The following is a 25,156-nucleotide window of genomic DNA, read 5'->3' as shown; positions in this document are numbered from 1 at the left end:
TGTGACCTTAGGCATTAAGCAAGTTACTTAATCTCATTGCCTTGCAAAAAAAAAAGAAATAATTTTCTTTGGGATCAATCAATGCATTTATATTTTAAATCATTGGAAAACTTTAAAATTCAAGGAGAAAAATTCTCTTTAACTTGGTCTGAGTGTTCATGTACTATAGGACTCATTATATTGAAATAGAATGTTTTTAATGTCAGAAAAGCACAAGTATACCTGTGACTTACTAATGCATTTGTTGTTGTTGTTGTTGTTGTTGTTGTTGTTGTTGTTGTTGTTGTTGTTGTTAGCTAGGCAATGAGGTTAAGTGGCTTGCCCAAGGCACACAGCTGGGTAATTATTAAGTGTCTGAGGTGAGATTTGAACTCTGGTCCTCCGGACTCCAGGGCCGGTGCTCTATCCACTGCGCCATCTAGCGACCCCATTACTAATGCATTTTTCATAAACCAGTCCATTCTCTTTAGGTTTCTTGGACAGGTAAAAATGAGGAAGCATAAGGGGAAGTCAATGGAAGAATTTTTTTTTCAACATTATTCCTTTAACCAATGCAAATGTTAGTTAGATGTATACAGTCAGTATACATCAAAGGTACCTAAATCCAGATCTTCATATCTTCAAAGCAGACTGTCCACTGTGCCAGGCTAATCCTTTGTCATCAGGAGCTCTTGTTTATGTCTGTTTCTTTGGTGTATCTCTCACTACCTCCTTGAACTTGAAGACAGTGTTTACTAGATGGAGTGATAATTTTATGGTCTTAGTATCAGGAAGATGTTGCAAGGGATAGATGAGTAAAATACTTGATGAGGAAAATATGACTATTCTGAATGTTATTTAAGAAAAATAAATTGTTCAATTTTTATTTGTAATGATAAATGTATAAATGAGTATTTTTTTAAAATAAGCATAGCTTTTTGATAGAAATGTTTTTGATACTTTGTTAGAAATATTTTGAATATTCTATTTGTAGCATTATACTGCTAAGTAAATAAAAGTAGAAAGCTAAGCATATCGATATAAAAATTTAATATATAAAAAAATTATCTCAGATATCAGTGATGTTAAATTTCAAATGCTGTTGTTCTATATGACCTATGTCACTCAAAAATCTGAAAATTTAGTCACTTACCATTGATCCTAATTCCAATTTGCTCGACTTTTTTTTTTTACTTAGCTTGTTGCATTCTTTTGGAATTATTTTAATATGCTAAATGATAATCACTGATAAAAATGGGTTTAACTACAATTAGTCTTTAAAGAATATAGGAATTTTATGAGGCAGCTAGGTAGCACAGTGAATAGAGCATGGGCCCTGGAGTCAGAAGGACCTGAGTTCAAATCTGATCTCAGTTACTTAATAATTACCTAGCTGTGTAGCCTTGGGCAAGTCACTTTACCCCATTGCCTTGTAAAAACCTAAAGCAAAACAAAAAGAATATAGGAATTTTTTATTGTTCATTATTTGTCATAGCACTTAGTTTTATATAATTTTATATGTAATACAATTTCAAATTTAGACTGAAATCTATAAATTGAATTGTATACTGAGATTAATTTTTTCCCAGTTGATATTTTGTTTTTCCAGTTATGTGTTATGAAAGTTTTTCAACATTCATCCATATGCATATGCATATTTATAAGTTTCATAATTTCTTTCCACCCTCCCTTCCCACCCTCCTCTCAATAGTGAACAGTCTTGTGGTCATTATACATATACGTTTGTGTTTAACATATTTACAGATAAGTTATTTTCTGTATGAGGAATTAGAACTAAGGGAAAAGAAAGAAAACCATGAGAAAGGAAAGAAAAACATAAGAGAAATTCTTAAAAAGTGAACGTAGTGTTCATTCAGATTCTGTAGGTTTGTTTTTGTTTTGTTTCATTTCTCTTCCTCTAGATGAAGATAGCATTGTCCGTAAATAGGTGTCCCAGGGCTGTTCTTGCTCACTGTACTACAGAGAGCAGCTGCATCAAGATTGGCCAACTCACTATGTTGTTGTTAATATGTACAGTGCTCTCTTGGTTCTGTTTCCTTCACTCAGTATCAGTTCCTGTAATCTCTTCCATGCTTCTCTAGAGTTTGACCATTTGTGCTTTCTTATATAAAAATAGTATTCCATAACATTCATATACTATAAATTGTTCAGCCATTCCTCAATTGATAGGCATCCCCTTACTTTCCAATTCTTTGCCACCACTAAAAGGGCTGCTATGAATATTTTGGAGCATGTGAGATTTTTCCCATTTTGTATAATTTCTTCTGGATATAGGCCAATACCAATTGGTATTACTGGGTCCAAGGGTATGATGAGTTTTATTTATCTTTGGGCATAGTTCCATATTCCTCTCCAGAATGGTTGTATCAGTTCACAATTTCACCAACAATATATTAATGTCCCAATCCTCCCTCAACTTCCCTGTATTGATCATTTTCCAATTTGTCATCTTAGCCAGTCTGATAGATATGAGGTTGTACCTCATAGTTGTTTTAATTTGCATTTCTCTAATCAGTAATGATTTTGGAGCATTTTTTTCATATGATTATATATATATAGATATATATATAGAGAGAGAGAGAGACAGAGAGCGAGCGAGCGAGAGAGAGCTTTAATTTCTTCTTTTGAAAACTGTTCATATCCTTTGACCATTTTTCAAATGGGGAATGACTTGTAATCCTATAAATTTGATCAATTCTCTAAGTATTTTTAGAAATGGGACCTTTATCAAAATCCCCATGCTGTAGAAATTGTTTGCCAGCTTTCTGTTTTCCTGCTAATTTAGGCAGTATTTGTTTTATTTGTGCAAAATATTTTTAATTTAATGTAGTCAGAATCATCTATTTTGCAATATATAATTTGTTTGGACATATATTTCTCCCCTTTCAATAGATCTGACAGAGTATTTCTTGATCTGGTTAATTGGTCTATGGTATTGCCTTTTATGTCTTAATCCTGTACCCATTTTGACCTTATAATAAAATAAAAGCTAATTAATAAAAATGACAATTCTACCCAAATTAAATTATTTATTCAGTGCCATACTAATCAAATTACCAATAACTATTTTACCAAGCTAGAAAAAAATAATAACAAAATTCATTTGAAGCAACAAGAATATCAAGGGAACTGATGAAAAAAAATGTAAAGGAAGGTAGCCTTGCTCTTCTAGATCTAAAACTATACCATAAAATGACAGTTATCAACACTGCCTGGTACTAGTTAAGAAATAGAGTAATGGATTTGTGGATTAGAATAGGTTAAAAAAAAAACCTAAAGTGGTGCAGTGGATAGAGCACAGGCCCTGGAGTTAGGAGTACCTGAGTTCACATGTGACATCAGACACTTACTAATTACCTAGCTGTGAGGCCTTAGGCAAGACACTTAATCCCATGGCCTTGCAAAAAACTTAAAAAAAGAAAAAGAAAAAACTTCAATAAACAACTACAGCAGTCTACTATTTGACAAATCCAAGGACATTAGTTTCTGGGATAAGAACTCACTATTTGACAAAAATTGTTGTTGGGAAAACTGGAAAATAGTATGGCAAAAACTAGGCATAGACTCTCATCTACAGACCTTGTACCAAAAAGGAGATAAATACCAAAAAGGAGATAAATTTTTAGCCTTAAGAATTTTTATAGTCATTTCCTCTAGAGTGCTCATTTTCAGAGTTCAGATAAATGAGAATTTTAGGAATTTTAGAATTAGAGGCTATTAATTGATCTATATATGAAGTGTCATTAGGATATTTTCATTGAATTATTATCTCATTTTTATAGTAAATTACAAAAAAATAGATATTTAAAAATATTGAATATTACTCAGACCTATAAACCCATTGTTTAGGAAATGAGCAGTTGAAAATAATAATAAAACAGTGGAATGTTAACTTATTATGTTTTAATTGAGTTTTTCTTAAATGATTTTGTTTACTATGGGTAGGCATTTTCTAACTTGAGGAATTTTCCTAGAATTGATTTTGACTTACCACCATGTTTCATGTACAAGTATTCCTTGATACTTGATATCCAAACTGTGTTAGTCTTGATTGGGGAGAGCAAGGAGAATGTAAAAGAGGGTTTAGAGTGAAGAGATGTGCCCTTTAATGGTTCATGTCTAATGACAAAGGAATTTGTGAAGGTGATGAAAGGTGAAGGGAAACAGAGGAAATTAGAGTGTTGAATTTATCCTTTATGTATCTATACCATCAAAAAATTACTGAGCAAGAGCTACTAAGATTAAGACCCACAGAATTCACATTATAATAAATGATTATGTTGTTTTGCACTGTCAATCTAAAGTAAAGAAAGTCATTGCAAAACAATCCTAGGTGTTAAATTTAGCAAATCTTAGGAAGCCATCCTGGATTGCATTTATAAATGCTTGCTGATTAATTGATATGTCCAATATAATTTCCTTATAAAAAGATTTTTATATATCATGAGAATCTTTTTTTTTTGACCATTTTGAGCTAGATACAATTTATTTTAAAATCTCAATGATGAGTGTAATTTTTTCTTTCTCTAAGCCTTCTTCTCTTTGGAGAAGTTACTAATGCTTGGTCTCTTCTCTACAAGTGATTTGGAGTTTCTCATATAAATTATTTTTACCACAGTTTGTCTTTAGACTAATTTATTTGTTCAGTTGTCAAATGAGAGAAACTTGTTCTTATGTATAATAACTTCTGATCTAAATATTAACAATAAAGGCAAGAGTTGGACACTTAGTCTTAGCATGATACTTAATTAAATATGATAAAGAGACTAAAAAATGTATTTACTTTAATCTTTATCCTCCCTAAATCTTTTTCTCTCATTCCTGAATCTACTCTTCAGATTATGTATTCAGGGAAATTGAGCATGAACATGAAACCTTAGAGCAGTTCTCAAGTTACTCTATTGAGTATTTAAAAATTCTTGATTCAGTCGATAGTCCTCTTTGTTAGGGAGTATGATTTTTTGGCTATGTAAAATAGTTTCCTGTAGTGATAGTATTGCCCCTGCCCACCTCATAATGTTGTGAGGTTTAAGTGAAATGACATATAAAAATAGATAAAAATTTAGATATAGATCAAGAAGCTTTTCCCAACCATCTTAATTCTAGCTCCTTCTCTCTGTTAATTAATTATATATTACAAATAAGTGTGTATATGTGTGTGTGTTGTTTATAAATATTGTTCACTTCTTTTCTCTCCTTGTATACTCGTAGCTCCTGGGAACTGTCTTTTACCTTTTTTTTGTATTCTGAGAGGTTAGCATGGTGCCTGGTATATAATATGCACTTAATTTGCTTGTTAATTAGTGATAAAAGAAAAAACATGAAACAGAGCATACCCTCAAAGAGCTTGCATTCCATGGGGGGGCATAGTTTGACATGCATAATTATGTAATCAATATATAGAAAACAAAACAAGATAATTTTATGAGAAAACACCTGCTTCTAGGGAAATTAGGAACAACTTCATCCAGAACTGACACCTGCACCTACATTTTTTTAGTTTAACATTTTATTTTGACCCAATTATGGGTAAAAACAATTTCTCCGAACCCAATTCCCCCCCACCACTGATATAGTCATGTTGAGAAAGAACATAGGACCCCCCCCCAAAAAAAAACACAAAGCCTCAAGGAAAAAAAGTATGCTTCATTCTATATGCAGATGTCATCAGCTCTTTCTCTGGGGAAATGAAGTCCTTCAGAGTTGTCTTGGATCATAGTATTGCTGATAATAGCCAATATATTCATAGCTGATCATCTTACAATATTGCTGTTACTTTTGTACAAAGTACATTTTACTTTGCATCACCTCATGTAAGTCTTTTCTGGTTTTTCTGAGAGCATCCTGCTTATTATTTCTTATAGCGTAATAGCATTCCATTATAATCACATAGCACAATTTGTTCAACCATTCCCCAATTGTTGAGCATCCCCTCAATTTCCAGTTTTATTTATATAAAGATATACATACACACACACACACACACACACACACACACACACATACATATATATGTAACTTTCTCCCTAGCCTTAGTGTATATCTATATATGTACACACACTAAGGCTAGGGGAAAAGTTTGAGACTAGGTAAAGGGTTTTAAACATCATTAAAATCTTTATTTTTATTTTTGAGGTAGTAGGAAGACACTGAAATTAATTGAGCAGAATAATGCCACGGTTAGACCCGTGCTTTAGGAAAATCATTTTAGTAGCTATGTGGAATGGGAATAGCTTTTGATGCAGGGAAATCAATTAGGAGGTCATTGCAGTAGTTTAGATGACAGGTGATAAATGTGAGTTGCAAAAAGTAGTCAGATTTGAGAAATGTTATAGAGGTAGGAAATCACAGTTGTTGTCAACTGATTGAATACATGAGATCAAGGGAAATTTAAGAATTAAAGATAATACCCAGTTTCAAAACCTGAGATATTAGAAGAATGGTAGTACCTTTATTTTTTTTAATGTTTTTGCAAGGCAAATGGGGTTAAGTGGCTTGCCCAAGGCCACACAGCTAGGTAATTATTAAGTGTCTGAGGCCAGATTTGAACCCAGGTACTCCTGACTCCAAGGCCGGTGCTCTATCCACTGCACCACCTAGCTGCCCCAATGGTAGTACCTTTGACAGAAATAGGGAAAAATTGAGTTTTTAGAGGACAGACTTATGATTTCTTTTTGAAACTTCTATAATGACAGAAATAAGTACCTGAGAATTGCCTACATAGAGCTGATTAAGCCCATGGAAGTTGAATCAGCAAGTGAAATACACACACACACACACACACACAAAAGAAGAGGGGCCAGGACATAGCACGGGTCTAACCATGTCAATATTCTTCTCAGTAAATTTCTGTGTCTTCCTACTACCTCGAGAATAAAAATTCTCCACTGTCTTAAGTTCACAATGCTTCCGTGATACTAACCATCTCATACTTAAGAATCACCTTCCCCTTTTGTCTTTAATCTTTCCCTGCATCCGATACCACAGATAGTGGTATGCTATGCTAAGGAATAAAGACTGAAAAGGAGCAGTCAATCAAGTTGGAAGAGAACTAGAATAGAGTAGTATCACAAAAAAAATCATAAAAGAGAGATGATTCATGAAGAGAAAGTGCTTAACACTGGAAAATACTGCAGAGAACTCAATAAAAAGACCATCCTATTTGACAAGGTGGAGCTAAGATTGCAGAGTGAAGGCAGGGACTCATCTGAACTCTCCCCTAAACCACTCCAAATACCTTTAAATAATGAAACTAACCAAATTCTAGAGTGGCAGAATCCCCCAGAAGACTGAGGAAACAATTTTCCTGCCCAAAACAATTTGGAAGACCCGTGGGAAGGATCAGTGCAAGGTTATACAGGCCAGCAGCACAGCTCAGGCTGTGCTCCAGTGAACTGATTCAGCCATCCAGGAAAAGACCTTGTGGTAACTGGGACCCTGTGGGCACCTGGGCCCATGGCAGCAGTGGCAGTTTCCAAACTTCTCAGCCCAGGGATTGCCAAAGACAACTTAGAAGGTCAGCAGGACAACTCTGTGGCACCAGACTGAGAGTGGAGCACAGTTCAGTGCAGGCCTCAGCGCAGACCGAGCCTCAGGGGACCAGAAGCAGATATAAGGAGCCACCCAGCAACTGCTTCTAGAGTGCTTGTCCCATGGACAGTAAGGGGGTCACAATAAACTGCAGAGATCGCTCTGTTCTCCCTGGAGCAGGAGTCTGCTGCTTTACCCATACTCAGATCCAGGTCTCAGACTGGGACCCCATACTGCCAGAGAGAAGCAGGGATGTTTCTCAGTGGTTCCAGGTCAGAGGAGTGTGCTTGTGGTCATCCACATATCAGAACACAGGCCAGGGGAGCAGTCAGAGCCTCTCATAAGACCTTGAAGGAATTGAGACCCTGCAGGTCCCTGGGGCTGAACCTGAAAACAGCTGCAAAAACACTTGCAAGCATGAGACGGTGCACCCTCCACCCTGCAAGCAGAGCCCCACTTTAACAAAGAGTTAAAATCAAGTGACAGACTGAGGAAATGAGCAAACAACAGAAGAAAAAAAAATCTGACCATAGACAATTACTTTGGTCTGTGGAGGATCAAAATACAAGATAGCACTCAGAAGATAACAAAGTCAAAGCTTCTGTATCCAAAGTCTCCAAGAAAAATATCAATTCATCTTAGGCTGTGGCAGAGTTCAAAAAAGTTTTTAAAAATGGGAGATAGAGGAAAAATTGGGGAGAGAAATGAGAGTGATGCAGGAAAATCATGAAAACCAAATTAGCAGCTTGCTGAAGGAGAGACAAAAAAAATTGAAGAAAAATAACATTTTAAAACCAGTTTGGATCAAATGAAAAAAGCAGTTCAAAAGGCCAAGGAGGAGAACAATGCCTTAAAAAGCACAATTGGCCAGATGGAAAAGGAGATACAAAAGCTCTCTGATTAAACTAATTCCTTCAAATATAGAATGGAACTAAGGAAAGCTGATGACTTTGTGAGACATCAAGAAGCAAAACAAAATCAAAAGAATGAAAAACTAGAAGAAAATGTGAAATATCTCTTTGGAAAAAGAACTGACCTGGAAAACAGATCCAGGAGAGATCATTTAAAATTCTTTGGACTACCTGAAAGTCATGATCAAAAGAAGAGTCTGGACATCATTTTATATGAAATTCTCCAGGAAAACTGCCTGAAATCCTAGAGGTAGAAGGCAAAATAGAAATTGCAAGAATCCACCAATCACCTCCTGAAAGAGATCCCAAAATAGTCAAATTCCAGAACTCCCAAGTTGAAAGGAAAATATTGCAAACAGTCAGAAAGAAACATTTCAAATATTGAGGAGCCACAGTCAGAATAATACAAATATAACAGCATCTACATTAAAGGCTCATAGGGCTTGGAATATGATATTCTGGAAGGCAAAAGATATTGGTTTACAATCGAGAATCAACTACCCAGCAAAACTGAACATCTTTCAGGGGAAAAGATGGATTTTCGATGAGATAGGGAACTTTTAAACCTTTCCTGTTAAAAAGACCAAAGCTGAACAGAAAGTTTGACCTTCAAGCACAGGAATCAGGTGAAGCATAGAGAGGGTGGAGGGGAAGGGCTAATTATAAGGAACTTAATGATTTTGAACTGTGGGTATTCCTGCATGGAAAGGCAGAGGAAAGAGTTGAAATTGAAGGTATACTATATTAAAAAGATGGAGTTAATGGGGAGAGATAGAATGTGCTGAAAGGGAAAGGAGAAGTAGAATGGGATATTTAACAAAAAAGGCAAGAAAAAGCTTTAGCAGGAAAGGGAGAAGGGGGGCTGAATGAGTGAGCCTTTACTCATCAGAAATGGCTCATAGAGGAAATAACATGCACACTGAATTGGGTATAGGATCTTTCTTACCCCTAAAGGGGTAAGAGAGAGAGGATAAGACAAGACAGAGTGAGAGAGAGAATAGAATAAATGGGGGATATGTGGGAATAGGATGGAGGGAATTACAGCTAGCAACAGCAACTGTTGGGAAAAAGTTGAAGCAATTTCTCTGATGAACTTACGATAAAGAATGCTATCTAGATCGAGTGAATGTCTATCAATTGGGGAATGACTGAACAAATTGTGATGTGTGTATGTTATGGAACACTATTGTTCTATTAGAAACCAGGAAGGATGGGAATTCAGAGAAGCCTGGAAAGAATTTCATTTACTGATGTTGAGAGAGATGAGCAGAACTAGAACATTGTACACCCTGAGAGCAACATCAGCCTTAATGGACTTGCTCATTCCATAAGTGCAACAATCAGGGACAATTTTGGGGTATCTGTGATGGAGAATGCCATATGTATCCAAAGAAAGAACTGTGGAGTTTAAACAAAAGACAAAAGACTATTACTTTCAATTAAAAAAAAAAAGTTGTCTTATGTACCATGTAATTTTTCTGTATCTTATATTTTATTTTTTCTCAAGGTTATGATTTTTCTCTCAACATATTCAATTTTGATCAATGTGTGGCATGGAAACAATTTAAAGATTATCTGACTGGGGCGGGGCGGGAAGGAAGGTTGGGGGGAAAATTGTAAAATTCAAAACATTACAAAAAATAATAGCTAGAAACTACAATTGTATATAATTAGAAAACAAATAAAATATTTATATTAAAAAATGTTATCTATCCCAAAGACAGAACTGTTGGTCTCTGAATACATACTGAAACATCACTTTATTTTTTCTCACTTTATTTTTCTTGAGGTTTCTCTTTGTGTGTAGGGGTTATGTTGGTTTTTCCAATTGTTGGTACCTCCACCTCCCTCCTGCCCCCTGCAATTACTATATAGTTATATACAATACACATATGCAAATATATGTATATATATGTGTGTGTGTGTGAAGTAAATTTATATTTATATATACACACATGCACGCACATACTATCTTACTCAATAGTAGGTCAACTCCATGAGTATAGTGACTATTCATCTTTGTCTTTGTATCCCAAGTACAAAGTCCAGTGATTTGCATATAATACACCTTTAATAACTGTTTGTTGGTTGATTATGTATTTTTCTTTTAGAATATGACAATTTAATTAACAGTAAAAATAGATGTGAATTATACTATATTCTTATACAAGACTTTTGAATGCATTAGTTAATTGTCAGAATTTTTTTCATAGCAATTAAATTGTGTTCCTTTGTAAAAGTGTCAGCAGAAACATCAGTGATGGCAAGAGAGATTCATATTTATATCACTTTATTGGATATCTCTTTATATAATTATGTTTTATTCTTAGTTAAAATGATGAACAGACATGGTGAAGGTTATGTTTAAATTAATGTATTTTAAAAAGCTTCCCTTTCCTAGAAATAGTAGCCATTTCCATGTTAGTCTTTTACTCACATATTTAACTATAACATGGTATTTCTAAACTATCTTTTTTATTTTTTTGCTTTTTTGCTTTTTGTAAGGCATTGGGATTAAGTGACTTGTCCAGGGTCAGACAAGCTAGATAGTTATTAAGGAATTGTAGTCACATTTGAACTCAAGTCCTCCTGACTCCAGAACTTGTGCTGTATCCACTGTGCTACCTAGCTGCCCCATTTGTAAACTATTTTCAACCAAATAATAGTAATTAATAAGCTGAACACTAATACTTTAAATCTGTTTTCAAATACAGATTCCAACATTGCCAAATTTTCTTCAAGCCATATTAAAATATAATTGGAAAATACTTAATAAAATAACTAAAAATATAATAGAACATAAATAAAATTACATTTAAAACTAAGCCAGAATACAGCCTGTAGACATCCTTATGTATGATTTAGTGACCCCCCATTTCCATTTAAGTTGACATCATTGATTTAGATAACACTGATGAAATAATAATAATACATCTCCTATGAAAATATTTTTAGTTCTTAGCTTACATGTTTTCTCAGTTCCTAGGTAAGGGATTTTCATATAAACACTGTGTTAATGGGTGTCATTTTATGTAGAACAGAAAGCATCTGTGTGAAATAACAATGCATTTATCTGCATATGAAAAGTATCTCACATCTAGACCTTTTAAAAACTTATTATTGCTGACATTCATTGGATCCTGAAAATAACTGAATTCACAGTGGTGTGGTTAAGATTTAACAATAATATATTTTCTTATCATCAAAGTAATTAAGTGGCATCTGAATACATGCCAGTGTTATATGTGTGGTTGTCTGCTGTCATCATCAGAGACTGAGGTGGATCTATTAGATTCATGCCACTATGCTAACCTAGTTGAAGACATACACAGAAATTGATCCTATATTTGTGCTTCTTTGTCTATAAAATTTTAAGAGAAGGGTTTTAGATGGCCTGCCTTAACTTGTCATAAATATCTGCCAAACTATCATAGATATAAAATTTGTGGATTTTGAAGACTAGATTTTTATGTAACTATCTTAAGGCATTCTGTAAGTTATACACAGTGGTTGAGTTTTTACTGAATTTTAACAAATGGAAATTGCTTTGGCGTTCACAGTGCATTCTGGTTTAAAATTTAATATTAATTTTATCAGCTGTACATACTTTGCATGGAGGCATGAGATTCAATAGGTTGCCTTGACAACTCTAATTGAAAATATTTCATGCAAATATTTGCCCTATGAAGTCTCCAAATATCTTGCCTTATAACACCAGAAATTAGCATTGAACTGTGTCCTGATTTCAACATTGTCTGTTGGCTTACTGAACTTTGCATAATATTTATCCCATTTTGTAATTTTAAGATAAAAAACTTTTTATATATCTTTGTCATTTGAAGTACATCGACTTTCCTGTAATGTCATATATATGCCATTTTTATTAGATTGAAAATGAGTGTTGAGAATAAGCAAAAATCTTTACAGGTGTAATACACATTTGAAACTGAACAGCTATTTAAGAGACCTGTTCTTCACACACACTTTCAATAACTTAAGATGCCTTAAAAGAGGCTTTGGTACCTTAAAACTGTGGCTTTGTATTCCATTTAAAAATCAGGATCCTTTGAAGTGTTCTGCGGTATAATTGAATACCATACAAAAAAATGCGGATTTGAGAAAGATAATTTGATAGCCAGTTATTTTTGTGGTAAGATTTTAGGAACAGTTTCCACTGTCCTTACACAAGTTTAATATGGTCGCTCAGCCTAATCCCATATTTAAAAAAAAAATACAAAAACAAATTGTCTTATCTTTCTGCCTGATCTCTTTTCAAGTGCTAACACAATGGAAACAGTGGGTGATCTGTCAATGCGTTTGGTTTGTCAATGATGGTTTTATATAAACATTGGTGGGGTAAGAAATAAAATTCGCACAGTAAAATATGATTTCATCTGCCTTTTCTCTGCAGCTCCGTGGCTCATGCTGCGGTGTGAAATTCTCATTTTACACACTTTGCAGGCGGAGCACATGAATTATGCATTGAGCAAGAGAAATCTCCTGCTTCAACTCCTATATGCATTTACCCAGGTTCTGTCTCTATTACCAAGATGAATTGCAAATGGAGGAATGTTGGATGGAATATGGCTCTTAACTTCTTTGTTTAGAATTCAGATTTTTCTTTTCATAGTAATATTTTAAATAAGAAAATGTTTTGATTTAAAAAAATTTAGATAAACAATGAAATATAATGTAAGAGGAAAATGCCAGGCACATCGCAAGCTTTTTATAGCTTTGAATTGGAATGCAAGCCTTTTTCAATTCAGCAAAAATGACCATTATCTGTTACTAATATTATATTTCAGTCACTTTTATTTGCTCTTCCCAGAAAGTCAATGAATTTCTGTCGTTTTGAGATTTTTTTTCTTTGTCTTTTAAATTCTAATAAGAGCTCATGCCAGTTTCATCTGGGGCTTTGATCTTGCACATGATGTGATTTGTGTTTAGTAGGTAGTTATAAATTCTTAGCTGTGAAATAGGAAATAGAATGTAGACCTATTACAACTTTACCTTGATCCTGATCTGATGAGTTGCTAATTTTTCAGCTGTTAGTCATTGTTATTCATGTGGCTTACAGGAAACTATACCCATTTTGCTCAGTGTAAAATTTTCAAATGTCACATGACATTAAGCTTTTTTACTTTGTATTTTTGCACAGTAATGATACCATAGATGATATGGGATTGTCATCTTGAGCCTAAGTTTTCTGTAACTCAACTTTTTGACTCTTAGGGGTGGAACCAAAATTTCACCTGCCTATTCTGAACATTAAAGCAATTTTTCTCTTTAAGATATGAGACTTAAAATTTTTAATGGAAGAAAAAAAGTGTATTCATTTAACTGATATTGAATTGTCAGCATAGGAAAAATATTTGCATCAAATATGTCTTAGAAACATTCAGCTTTTACAATTTTAGGGAAAATTGTTGGGAATTTCTGATAATATTAATAATGATATGCAGGTAGAAAAATTTGAAAAATGAGTATCTATTTTCTTTATTTCTTGAATTATATAGTAATGATCTCCTTCTATCCCAAATAATTTCTATAGATTTTTAGAAATACATTCTTAAAAGAAGTAAAAAAAGGGAATGGGAGGAATATATGGAGGAAAAAAATCTTGAAATTATTTGAAAATTATGCATAATAAATGCAAGTAAGTAACTAAATTAATTTGACTTCAGTATCATTCACATATCACTCACATATAGTATTGCAGCTCTTCTATTTCACTGGTTGTCTTCATGTCCTCATTTTTAAAAGAAGGGCTTGATAGAAGCTATTCAAATTCCCATTCAGTTCTAACTTATAATCTTTTGACTGAATTAGTTGTCTTTACTTTTTATTTCAAGTTTATTTATTCAAAAATAGATATTTTAAAAATATTTCTATACCTGTTACTCAAAATGTAAAATAATATAGTTCCTTATTGTTGTTGTTGTCGTTGTTGTTGTTGTTGTTGTTTTTGCAAGTCAATGTGGTTAAATAACTTGCCCAAGGTTACAGGGCTAGGTAAATATTATGTGTCTGAGACTGAATTGGAACTCAGGTTCTCCTGACTCCACAGTCTGTGCTCTATCCACTGCACCACTTAGATGCCTCTAATATAGTTCTTAAACACAAAGTAACATTGACTTTGCTGAGTCCTTCCTGAATTCCTATTTTGTTAACTCAACACGTCCTTTATTCTTGTTTTACTAAGATTTCTTAATTCTTTTTCATATGGGTTTTCAGTCTTTATCATTAAATTATGAACAATGCTGTTTCTATTCAGTCAAACTGGCCAAAACTCCCCATACCCATCCAATACATAGGCTTAAAGAAATTTAATTGTGTAAAATGTCGACTTCCTCCAAATTCTCCATTGAAATTAAAGCAGTTTGGAGTCCCTTCTCCAAATTCTAAGAACAGTTTAGGGGAAAATTACAACTATTAGAATAGAACCATTTTTAAGTGAGTCTGTGCTTTCATCCCTAACTAGCTGGTAACTACTTTAACATACTTTGGTATTGGATTTATGTATGATTTCTAAAGAAAGACTCAGAATATAAATAAATATATAATTATATTACAATAAATATATAAATAAGTAAAAATGTTTTATATAATTGAAACAATTCATATACTTGTTGATTGATAATGTTTGTCCTTTGTTTTCAAAGAAAATCATGACATCAGGGATGTGATGCCATGACAAGCATGTGAATTGGATTTGAGTGAGGTGGTATTGTGCTTTCCTTGCTTTCAAGCCCATCTGGGTCCAGCAACCAGATTTGTGTTCCTGAATGTGAGGCAGAAAGGGTTAAGTGACTTAGCCAAGGACATAGATGTCATTTGGAAATGTCAGGTGTCGAGGCCAGATTTGAACTCAGTTCCTCCTGTTTTCAGAAATGGTGCTCTATCCACTGTGTCACCTCAGCCTCCCATGTACTTATTAATAACTGATTCATAACATAATTTGAGCCTAAAGGATCAGAAATGAATTATTAGCCTAGCTTATATATAACCAAATTTATCCCCACTGGAGGAAGCACTAAGTTTGAACTATCTGGTCTCAATTTCCTCCTTAGCAGCCTGGGAATAGGCATCTACTAAATCATCTGAACAGATCCTACAGGATCTGGCCAAGATTGTGGTTTCTGGATTAAGAACAAGGGACTATATGTTTAAAACCTTAGTAATTATAAATTAAAAGTGAAAAAGCAGGCAAAAGTAGGTTTGAGACATGTCTCTCTTGACTACTAGAGAAATATGACTACAAGCTTTTCTTTAATATTTAAAATCTGCTCAGAGAAAGATACTTTAAAAGCAGGATACCATTAGATAATTAGGCTTTATTTTGTATTGACTTTGAAAAAGAACAGGAATAGTTTAAAGGAAAATGATGAGAGAAAGCAAAAGCCAAGACATATACTTTATGCTTTCATCCTTACTTGGAAAGTTTTTTCATGGTTAAGTTACTCTGATGTTTCCATACACATAGTGGTTTGGAAGTATAGATGAAATAGAAGTCTTTTGCTTATGGAATGGAAATATTATATAATTAGAAGTTTCAAGGACATTAGTTATAGTTTGGTAAGGGGGTATTAGTTTTTAAACAATCAAGTTTAAACAATCAAGTTCTTTTTTAAAATTCCGTTTTTCAGGAATTGAATTTGAAATGCCAGAAGTTGAATCTTACCCCTATGAGAACTCTTTAATTTGTTGCTGCTGTTGCTGCTGACAAAGAGAAGCAGAATTTCTGAATTTTAAAGTGAATTTGAGTAAAATAGCTTTAATTTTTTGCCTCTTTTGTGAATCTTTGTGTGCAATTTTCTCCATTTTTTTTGAACTGGGGATAATTCTGTCATGTGAAGTTCATTTTCTTTGAAAAGAAAAAAAGTATGTTTTATTCTCAAGTTTGTTTTTTTATACAATTCTTAATTAAAATCTCTAAAATATGTGAGATAATAACATGCCAGTGAGGAAAGGGAGGGCCCCCGAAGCATTAACCAGTAGGAGCTCTATGCTCTATTTTTAGAAGTAAGCACATCAAGCATTATGTTTATGTATTAAAAAGCTGCAACTTGCTTGATTTACTTAATTTTATTTATTACTTTATCATGTTACCAGAGAATTAAGTGACTTTTTTGTTAGCAAAATATTTTGTCCAATTTGAAAATTCTTTTGGTTTTAGTCTTTAAGTATTCTATTAATTATCCATTCATCCATATTTTTTTTTTAAACTTTGGTTAGAGATTTTTTGGTAGGAGTACCATTTAGTCATTTATAACTGAATTTTAAATTTGCACTTAAACTTAATTTAAAAATATTTTGTGTTTGGAATGAATTAATATTTGAGAAAGTAAGTAGATTAAAGTAACACAATTTCTTACTAAATTTAGGGGAAAAATTGTTTTTAAATGGAAAAACATGTAACAATAAGTCAAATATGTATTACTTTTGACAGAAAGAAGAGAACAAAACTTGGCCAGAAAGAAAACCCAGTAAAAAAGATGTTTCACTTCTAGATCTAGATGATTGTAAGTATTGAATCTTTGAAGTTTGTAGTTTTTCTTTTGATCATCTATGACTTTATATTTTACAGAATCTTTCTTTAAATCACTAGGCATCTGTTGAATATTTTCTAGAGTGAAAAATCCAGGTAGAGAATTTTCTGGAATCATTGTTTTAGCATTTAAGGAACATTTCTATTTTTCATAGAAAGGATAAGGGAATAATTTTGGGTCCTGAGCAATGCTTGAAAATCATATGTTACTATTTACCAGAGGTTTTCTGTGTTTTGCCTGGTATAGATAACAATGCATGTAACATAAAACAAATACTGACATCCAGAGAGAATGAGATTTGAAGTTTCTTTCATTGTGCCCTTTTCTGATGTACCCCAGAAGGATACCTGACCTTGCCTCCTCACAGTCCTGATTATGATAATTAATTTTTTACTTTTCGTAGTTCTTTTTAACCACTACAGCTATCTTATGAAAATATGAGAAGAATCTGTGATATTTCTCAAGTGGTAAACTCCTTCACAGTTCACAACTTAGTAGATAAGCCTTAGGGAGTTGCCTGAGTATTTTAGAATAGATAGAATGCAAATAACATGCTCCAAGTACCACAACCAGTAAGTTTTAGAGGCAATATTTAAGTCTAAATGTTCCTGACTTCAAGCCCAGTCCTCCATCTATTTTACCATTTCAACCACATAATACAAAGTGTCCCCATAGTCTTATTAATAATAATGATAAGCTCTTAACAGTTAAAGCTGCATATGAAAAAATCATTAGGTAGAAGAATTTTAAAAAATCATTTAAGACTATTTTACTGAGATAATTCATAACAACTTCTACCCAATAAAACTTTACATCTCACAAAATACCATTGCCCCTTTGCTATATAGAAATGAATATGTTGGCACTACTACCAGCTACATAATAGGGAGAAAAGTTAACAGGGGAAGCACTCAGTATAGGTTATTGCTTTCTCTTCAGTTATCATTTCATATAGGGTCAAATGCTAACAATGGCAGCACCTAACTCATCTATACAATGTGCATCATAATACCTACTTGCCTACATTAGAGGGTCAAAAGAGATTATTTATGTGAAAGCATGTTGAAAACTATAAAGTACTATTTGAATTTAAGTTCAATATTTGTATCATTATTAATCAGTCAATAAACATTTATTAAATGCCTGGGATTTATCAGGCACTTTGACTAAATAGTGTTATTAGGGAAGAAGGATGAGTAAGTTTTCATGATTATCACATTGCAGGGCAATCGTTCTCTTCCACTAGAGTAGTTCAGTTTGTTATTGCCTTCAATTAATTATTTATATATTTCCATAATTAAATATAAAATATATGACATATAAAGCCATTTTTTACTTTGAAAGAAATAATCTAAAAGAATTAAGGGCATATATATTTCCTAATACATACATAGGATAATTATAATTGTTTGCCACTGAATTTGTGTCTGAATTTCTTGACACCTAAGAGTGAAACACACTGTATAAAATAACTTTAATTCTGTAAAGACAGAATTTTCTGAAGGCAAAGAATTCTTTTGTTCTAATTGGTTTTCCAGGATTTGTATTTTACTTTTTATATGATGTAGGCTTCTCCTTTAAAAATAATAGCCAAATCAGATCTATTTAAAACCTTTTCTAGGAAAGCACACTTAACACTGACTAATACTCCCTTCCCTTTTTAAAACTCTTTTCTGATCTTCCATGAAAATTGTATTATTCTGTTTATTACTTTTTGTATTGTACCTTCCTTTCCTTGCTTACCTCAATGCACCCACATCAGGAATCACATCAAAATTCAGCCTTCTCATCTTCTTTGTCTACAACTATTTTATTTGTGCAGATGATTTCCAAATGTACATCTCTAACACTGACCTCTCACCAAAATGTCAGGGTTGAAAAAGTGTTTTCAACCTGTCTTGGACATTTTTTTCTTATCATTTAAATTTAGCCTGCTCCCTATTTAAAATTCTTCATTTCTTTTAAGGATACCACTGCTTGACTCTTTTCTTCTTTATTTAATCTCTTCCTCTAATCACTAATTCTGTTTCATTCTCTTTTGTGGGTTTTTTTTTTTTTAGATTTTTTGCAAGGCAAACAGGGTTAAGTGGCTTGCCCAAGGCCACACAGCTAGGTAATTATTAAGTGTCTGAGGCCAGATTTGAACCCAGGTACTCCTGACTCCAAGGCTGGTGCTTTATCCATTACGCCACCTAGCTGCCCGTTTCATTCTTTTTTTTTTTCAACTTTTAAAACATTTTTATTTAAAGTTTTGCAGTACTGTCTCACATCTATCAGAGTGGCTAATATGACAAAAAGTAAAATGTTGGATATTAGGGAGGTTGTGGGGAAACTGAGACACTAAATGGCATTGTTGGAAGAGTGGTGAACTGATCAAACCATTCTGGAGAACAATTTGGAACTATGCCCAAAGTGCAATAAAACTCTGCCTACCCTTTGATCCAGTAATACCATTGCTAGGTCTATACCCCCAAAATATCTCCAAAGAAGAGTAAAGGATCTATTTGTACAAAAATATTTATAACAGCTCTTTTTGTGGTGGCTAAAAGTTAAAAATTGCACAGATGCCCATCTACTTGGGAAAAGCTAAACAAGCTGTAGTATATAATTGTAATGGAATATTGTTACACTCTAAGAAATGATGAGCAGGATGATTTCAGAAAAACCTGGAAATACATGAAATTATAAAAAGTGAAGTGAGCAGAACTTGGTAGAATGTTGTCCACAGTAACAACAATATTGTTCAATGAAAATGTGTAAAGCATTCTAAGTCAACCCTCATACCTAGACTTGGCATTATTAAGATATCCTCTACTTCATACTGACTTAAATTATGATAAAAAGGTTAGAATAAAAATCAGAAGACTCTGGTCAGAATAGAATTGGTTATCAAAAACTTATCCAAATATATAAAAGCTCCTTGGTTGTTTTCTAGGTTTTGTGTGAGTACTGTTCTGTTGTTATAGTCTTGTTGTACTTCCCACAGCTTGGAGGAAAATAAAGTTCCTACAAGTGACCAAAAAAGGTTCATATTCCCCTCCACATCTTCCCCATTAATGATATGCTATTGACATTCATTTTTTTAGAAAATCCTACCATCTCTACTGAAGAGATAGCAGATTTAAAGAAGTCAAAAGTAATTCTTCACTAGGAAATTATAAGGATCCTAACCAATCCAAACTGATCATCCCAATATTATCTTCCATGATCTGACTCAATTTCCTTTTTATTTTTTGTTTTTATTTATATTTTTTTCAAGTCAGTGTGGTTAAGTGACTTCCCAAGGTCACCAACTAGGTAATTATTACGTGCCTGAGGTCAGATTTGAACTCAGGTCCTCTGACTCCAGGGCCGGTGCTCTATCCATTGCACCACCTATGTGCCCCCTCAAGTTACTTTTAAAAATTTATTTCTCGGGGGCAGCTAGGTGGCACAGTGGATAGAGGACCAGCCCTGGTGTCAGAAGTACCTTAGTTGAAATCTGTCATCAGACACTTAATAATTACCTAGCTGTGTGGCCTTGGGCAAGCCACTTAACCCCATTGTCTTGTAAAAAAAAACTTAAAAAAGTATTTCTCACTATTCTTCAAGAGGAATATTCTACAGCTATCAGACATATGCCTTTTCAAGCTATGCAGTTCCTTCTCCCAGTTTCCCTATTCTACAGTGGCATTTCTTTTTTTATTTTCCCAGTTCTACCTAAACATCCTTCATATTCTGTTTTGTAGTTCTTCCTCCTCTGTGAAGATTCTCCCTATTTATTGCCCACATTAGTATACATGTGCCAAATCATTTAATTATATATTGATTTTATCCTGTCTTTTCATGTGTGTCTTTCTTATATTTGATAAAATTATGAATTCTTAAGGTGGCAACAGATTTATCTCTAAACATAGGGCTAGGTATGGAATGAGCATTAAATAATCACTATTAAATGAAAATCTTCAATATAGTAAGATGCAGAATGGACTTTGTAAATGTTTTATTCCCCTTTCTGTCTGTCTGTGTGGTGTCTGTCTGTCTGTCTGTCTCTGTCTCTCTCTCTCTCTCTCTTCCCCCCCCACCTCCTTCTTCTCTCCCTTTCTCCCTCTTTCCTTCTACTATAGTTCTCTTGATCCTGTACCATACTATTTTCCCATCAGCAGTCCACTGCAAGTCATTCACCCAAAGGACAGGAGGGTCAGAGGATGGGTACGACTGTAGCTGTTAATGAGACATGAGAGTTCACCTGTAGAATTCTGAGTGTCCACCTGCCCTCCCTCATTCTTGCCCCTTAACCAGCCTTTCTTTTGTCCCTGCTGTCCTTTTGTGTTTCTAGTTTACTTTATGTTGTGTCTTGCCCACCCTCCACCTGCACAGCATTGAGGATCATTCTTCAGAAACATTTGTTCCGTGCCTTCCTGTCCTCAAGTCATGCCATTGGAATGTTAATATTAAAGAATAGCCTTGGCTTGAGGTCATTTTGGTGCTCAACTCCATAGCCCATAAGATAATGTATGTTTGCCCTAGAAAATGCCATATTTGGTGTGCTTTGATTTCCCTGCCGGGCCAGCTTTCTAGTACTTGGTGAGTACACTCTGGCTGACCTTGCTCATGGATTCAAGTTGCTGCAGACCCATCCCAAATCCTATAAAATCCCCTAGAGCCCGCCCCCCCCAACCTTTCATCCTAAGTTCTCTGGTCCTGTTGCCCATCCAATTCACGGTTCATTTGCTTGCCCAGTAAGACTGAGGAGGCTACATGCATTCTATCCTACCAATTTCTGAATAATAAAACTATGCTTCTCAGCCATCTGGCACTTGGTATGTCCTGATCTGAATTCCTCCTGAAAAGTTAAAAAGGTGATTCATTGCTTTCATAGGAACGTTGGGATCTATAAATGAAAGTTTTGTGAAAGCAATCCAGTCCTGTTTACTATTCTTATTGTTTTGTGCCTCACTTGTCCATCTGTACTGTCTGTCCCAAATATACAATTCTGTTGGAAAATCTCTAGGATGTACATCGAAATATATCTTAAAATCTGAGATCAACCTTTTCCACACTCTTTCAGCTAAGGACCTTTCTCTTACTTTATTGAGGAAATTTAGGCCATTGGATGCGAGTTCACTTTAAAATGTTTTCATCAACCTCTTAACCCTTTTATATGTTCACAAGTTAACTAATGATCTCTTCTTCCTCCATTACCCAAGTCCACCCTTCTTCCAAAATTCTGTTTCTGTAAAGACAGCACCATTTTTCTAGACAATCAATATAATCCTCAGATGTCTTCATTCAATATTTTTCCCCTAAAATAAGAGGCAGCATTATTTTCAAAGACAAAACCAATAAAACATTAAAGCCAAGTCAATTCCCCACTAAAGGTGATTACTTCCATTTTAATTAAGATGCCAAGTACCCAAAATCCAGATAACTGAGGAATAGAGAATAGTAGAAAGAGTCAGGAAATTCATGTTTGACATTCCATTTTGGAGATCTAATAGCTATGTGACCCTGAGCAAGTCATTTTAATTTCGCTGTTACCATTTCTTCCTCTGTAAATGGGATTAATAATTATACTTAGATCACCATTGTGATGATCAAATGAAATGATAGATGTGTCCCCAGAGGGCAGCCCCTTTTCTCAGATTCTAGGAGTAACCTGTGGGTAGTCCTATTAACACTGCTTCCCATCAACTAGTCAGCTCAGTGGGTTTTTAACAAGATAATTTACTAAGACTTAAGAACAGTTGATACAAAATATTTTCTTCACAGCTTGGTTGTTCTTGCATGTACACATAGTATCTATGAGACAGGTGGACTCAGATTTAATAATACAACATTAGGGGTAGTGGGTAACTCAAAACTCCATTCTTTGTATAGTATTATTGTTGTTTTCCCTTACCTTCTTTGCAAACTTTAAAGTGCCATATCAATGCAAATTATTATAATTACTTTAATGAATAGCTCAAAAAAGAAGAATGTATTTACATTTTATTTAAGAATAAAGTATAACACAAAACTTTTAGATTTGCTCAGTGTTACTTAGGGATTCAGTAGACATGCAATCAGAATTTCCCCTGGACCTCGTTTCCTAATTAGGTCAATAGAATGGTCTTAGCACTGCTAAAAAAAATTTCATTCTCTTGTTCTGTTTTTTGAACATGAGGATTGCTACAAAGAATACAAGTCTTGACTAGTCAGTCCTAGGTTTTAATTCTGTTTCTCCTGGTAATTATCTGTGTGAATGACCTTTAGAAAGTTATTTAACCTCAATAAGCCTTGGTTTTCTTAGTTTTGACTTGAGTATCTTGACTAGACATTTGCTGAAATTATATTCTTAATGTCATAAGAATCATTTGATATTAAGAGAAACTGTGTTTAGATCTCTGGATGTTACATTTTGAAAGGCAAATCAAAGATAGTAATAGGTTTAGTATTTTCCAGTTATATTTTATGATTTATAAAAATGAAAATATTTTAATGATAAATAACATGACCTCAACCATTTAAATGGGGGTATTACAAAAAAGCTGATATATATTCAGTCATTTTCTTTTATAGGTCTGTGATATACATTGTACAATTTTGTGTTACATTTAATTAATAAATGGAAAACTACTACATCCTAAATCATTTAGTATGAAAGTTCTCATTCATTCTTAAATTTGCAAATATATCCCTTTTTAATCATTTGCACTACAAGATGGTTATTAGACAAAATGAGCTAGTTATTAATCTATTGTAATACATAGCTTTTTTCTTTTTTGTGGCCAGAGTAGGCATGATTTCTCTGTACTTACGCATAGTGAATTTATGGGAAAACTCTTGAAAATATGAGCTAATATCTTCATCTTTCTAGACTTAAAACTATTAGTCTTATCAGTCTATTTTCAATATCAAAAATTTATTTTGTGTTTTTGTTTTTAATATTAGCAAAACTCTGTATTATAACAGAGTTATTCTTTCGTTTTGAGGGGAGGAGAGGGGTGAAGCAATGGGGTTAATACAGCTAGTATCAAGTGTTTGAAAGACTGAATTTGAACTCAGGTCCTCCTGACTCCAGTTCTATCCATTGTGCCACCCAGCTGTCCCCAGGGTTATTCGTTTTAATAATTATTAGAGGGTGGCTAGGTGGCGCAGTAGGTAGAGCACCAGTCCTGGAGTCAGGAAAATCTGGGTCCAAAGTCAGTCTCAGACACTTAATAATTACCTAGCTGTGTGACCATGGGCAAGTCACTTAACCTTGCAAAAACAAACAACAAATTATTAGAGTAGGGAGTTTTATAAATCTTGAACGTAATCTGTATTTCCTCCCTTCTCCATTATAGACAGTATTTTTATATACTACTTAGGTATATTTATGCTATACTGGTATGTTTTGCCACCTGAGAAGAATAACTTTATGGGCAGTGATGATGATGATGATTCTAGTATGTTTGAAAAATAAAAGTGATTTGTTCTGGTAGAAAGAAAACTAGACATGAAGGCACTTGAATTTCATTTCTGTGTCATCACTACTTTGACCATGTGACCTTTGCAACATTGTTTTACTATTGTATCTCCATGTCTAATATTCTTCATATTACTGTATCTTCTTATTGTTTCATTGCTTCCACCTTAGTTTAGTTCTTTTTCTTCTCATTTTTGCTCTTTTTAAAAATATTTATATTCATTTCATTAAATATTTCCCAATTACATGTAAAAAAAGTTAACATTCGGTTTGTTAATTTTGAATTCCAAATTCTCTCCTCCTTCCTTCCCTTCCTCTACCCATTGAGGAGGCAAGTGATATGATATAAACTTTACACATGAAATGCTGCTACATTATTCATGTTGCAAAAGAAAACACTCTCCTACCCCCCCCCAAAAAAAAAACAACTAGAAAAATAAAGTTTTAAAAGTAAGTTTCAATCTGTACTCAGAGTTCAACAGTTCTCTTTCTGGAGATCACATCTAGATTCCTACTTTTAACTTTTTCCCCCTACCTCTGATCTTCTTCTACTTTGTGCTTTACTGTGGTCATCTTCTATAATGCTTTTGAATTCAGCTTCTGAAAAGGTCAGGTTTTTTCTTGCACTCCCCCCACCAGCATATCCTTCAGTATCTCCCCATTCCCCATGTTAAGACAGTTCCTCCCCCACTGATAACCTGCTAAATCTGTAATCAGGAGATTCAGTGATCAGATCC

General features: G+C 33.8%; 1 protein-coding gene across 6 annotated transcripts in view; it reads left to right on the top strand.

Annotated features, from left to right (window-relative positions):
- AP3B1 (adaptor related protein complex 3 subunit beta 1) overlaps positions 1-25,156 on the top strand; it is a 374,259-nt gene that overhangs the window by 269,133 nt on the left and 79,970 nt on the right. For all 6 annotated transcript variants that reach the window (XM_074204381.1, XM_074204379.1, XM_074204375.1 and 3 more), the window contains exon 21: positions 16,891-16,963. In XM_074204381.1, coding sequence (XP_074060482.1) covers positions 16,891-16,963 — 73 coding nt within the window. The remainder of the gene's footprint in view (positions 1-16,890; positions 16,964-25,156) is intronic.

Source organism: Macrotis lagotis, chromosome X, assembly GCF_037893015.1.
Source record: "Macrotis lagotis isolate mMagLag1 chromosome X, bilby.v1.9.chrom.fasta, whole genome shotgun sequence".
NCBI lineage: Eukaryota > Metazoa > Chordata > Mammalia > Peramelemorphia > Peramelidae > Macrotis > Macrotis lagotis.
Note: the sequence above shows the minus strand (reverse complement) of the source record. Positions and strands in the feature narration are given on the sequence as shown.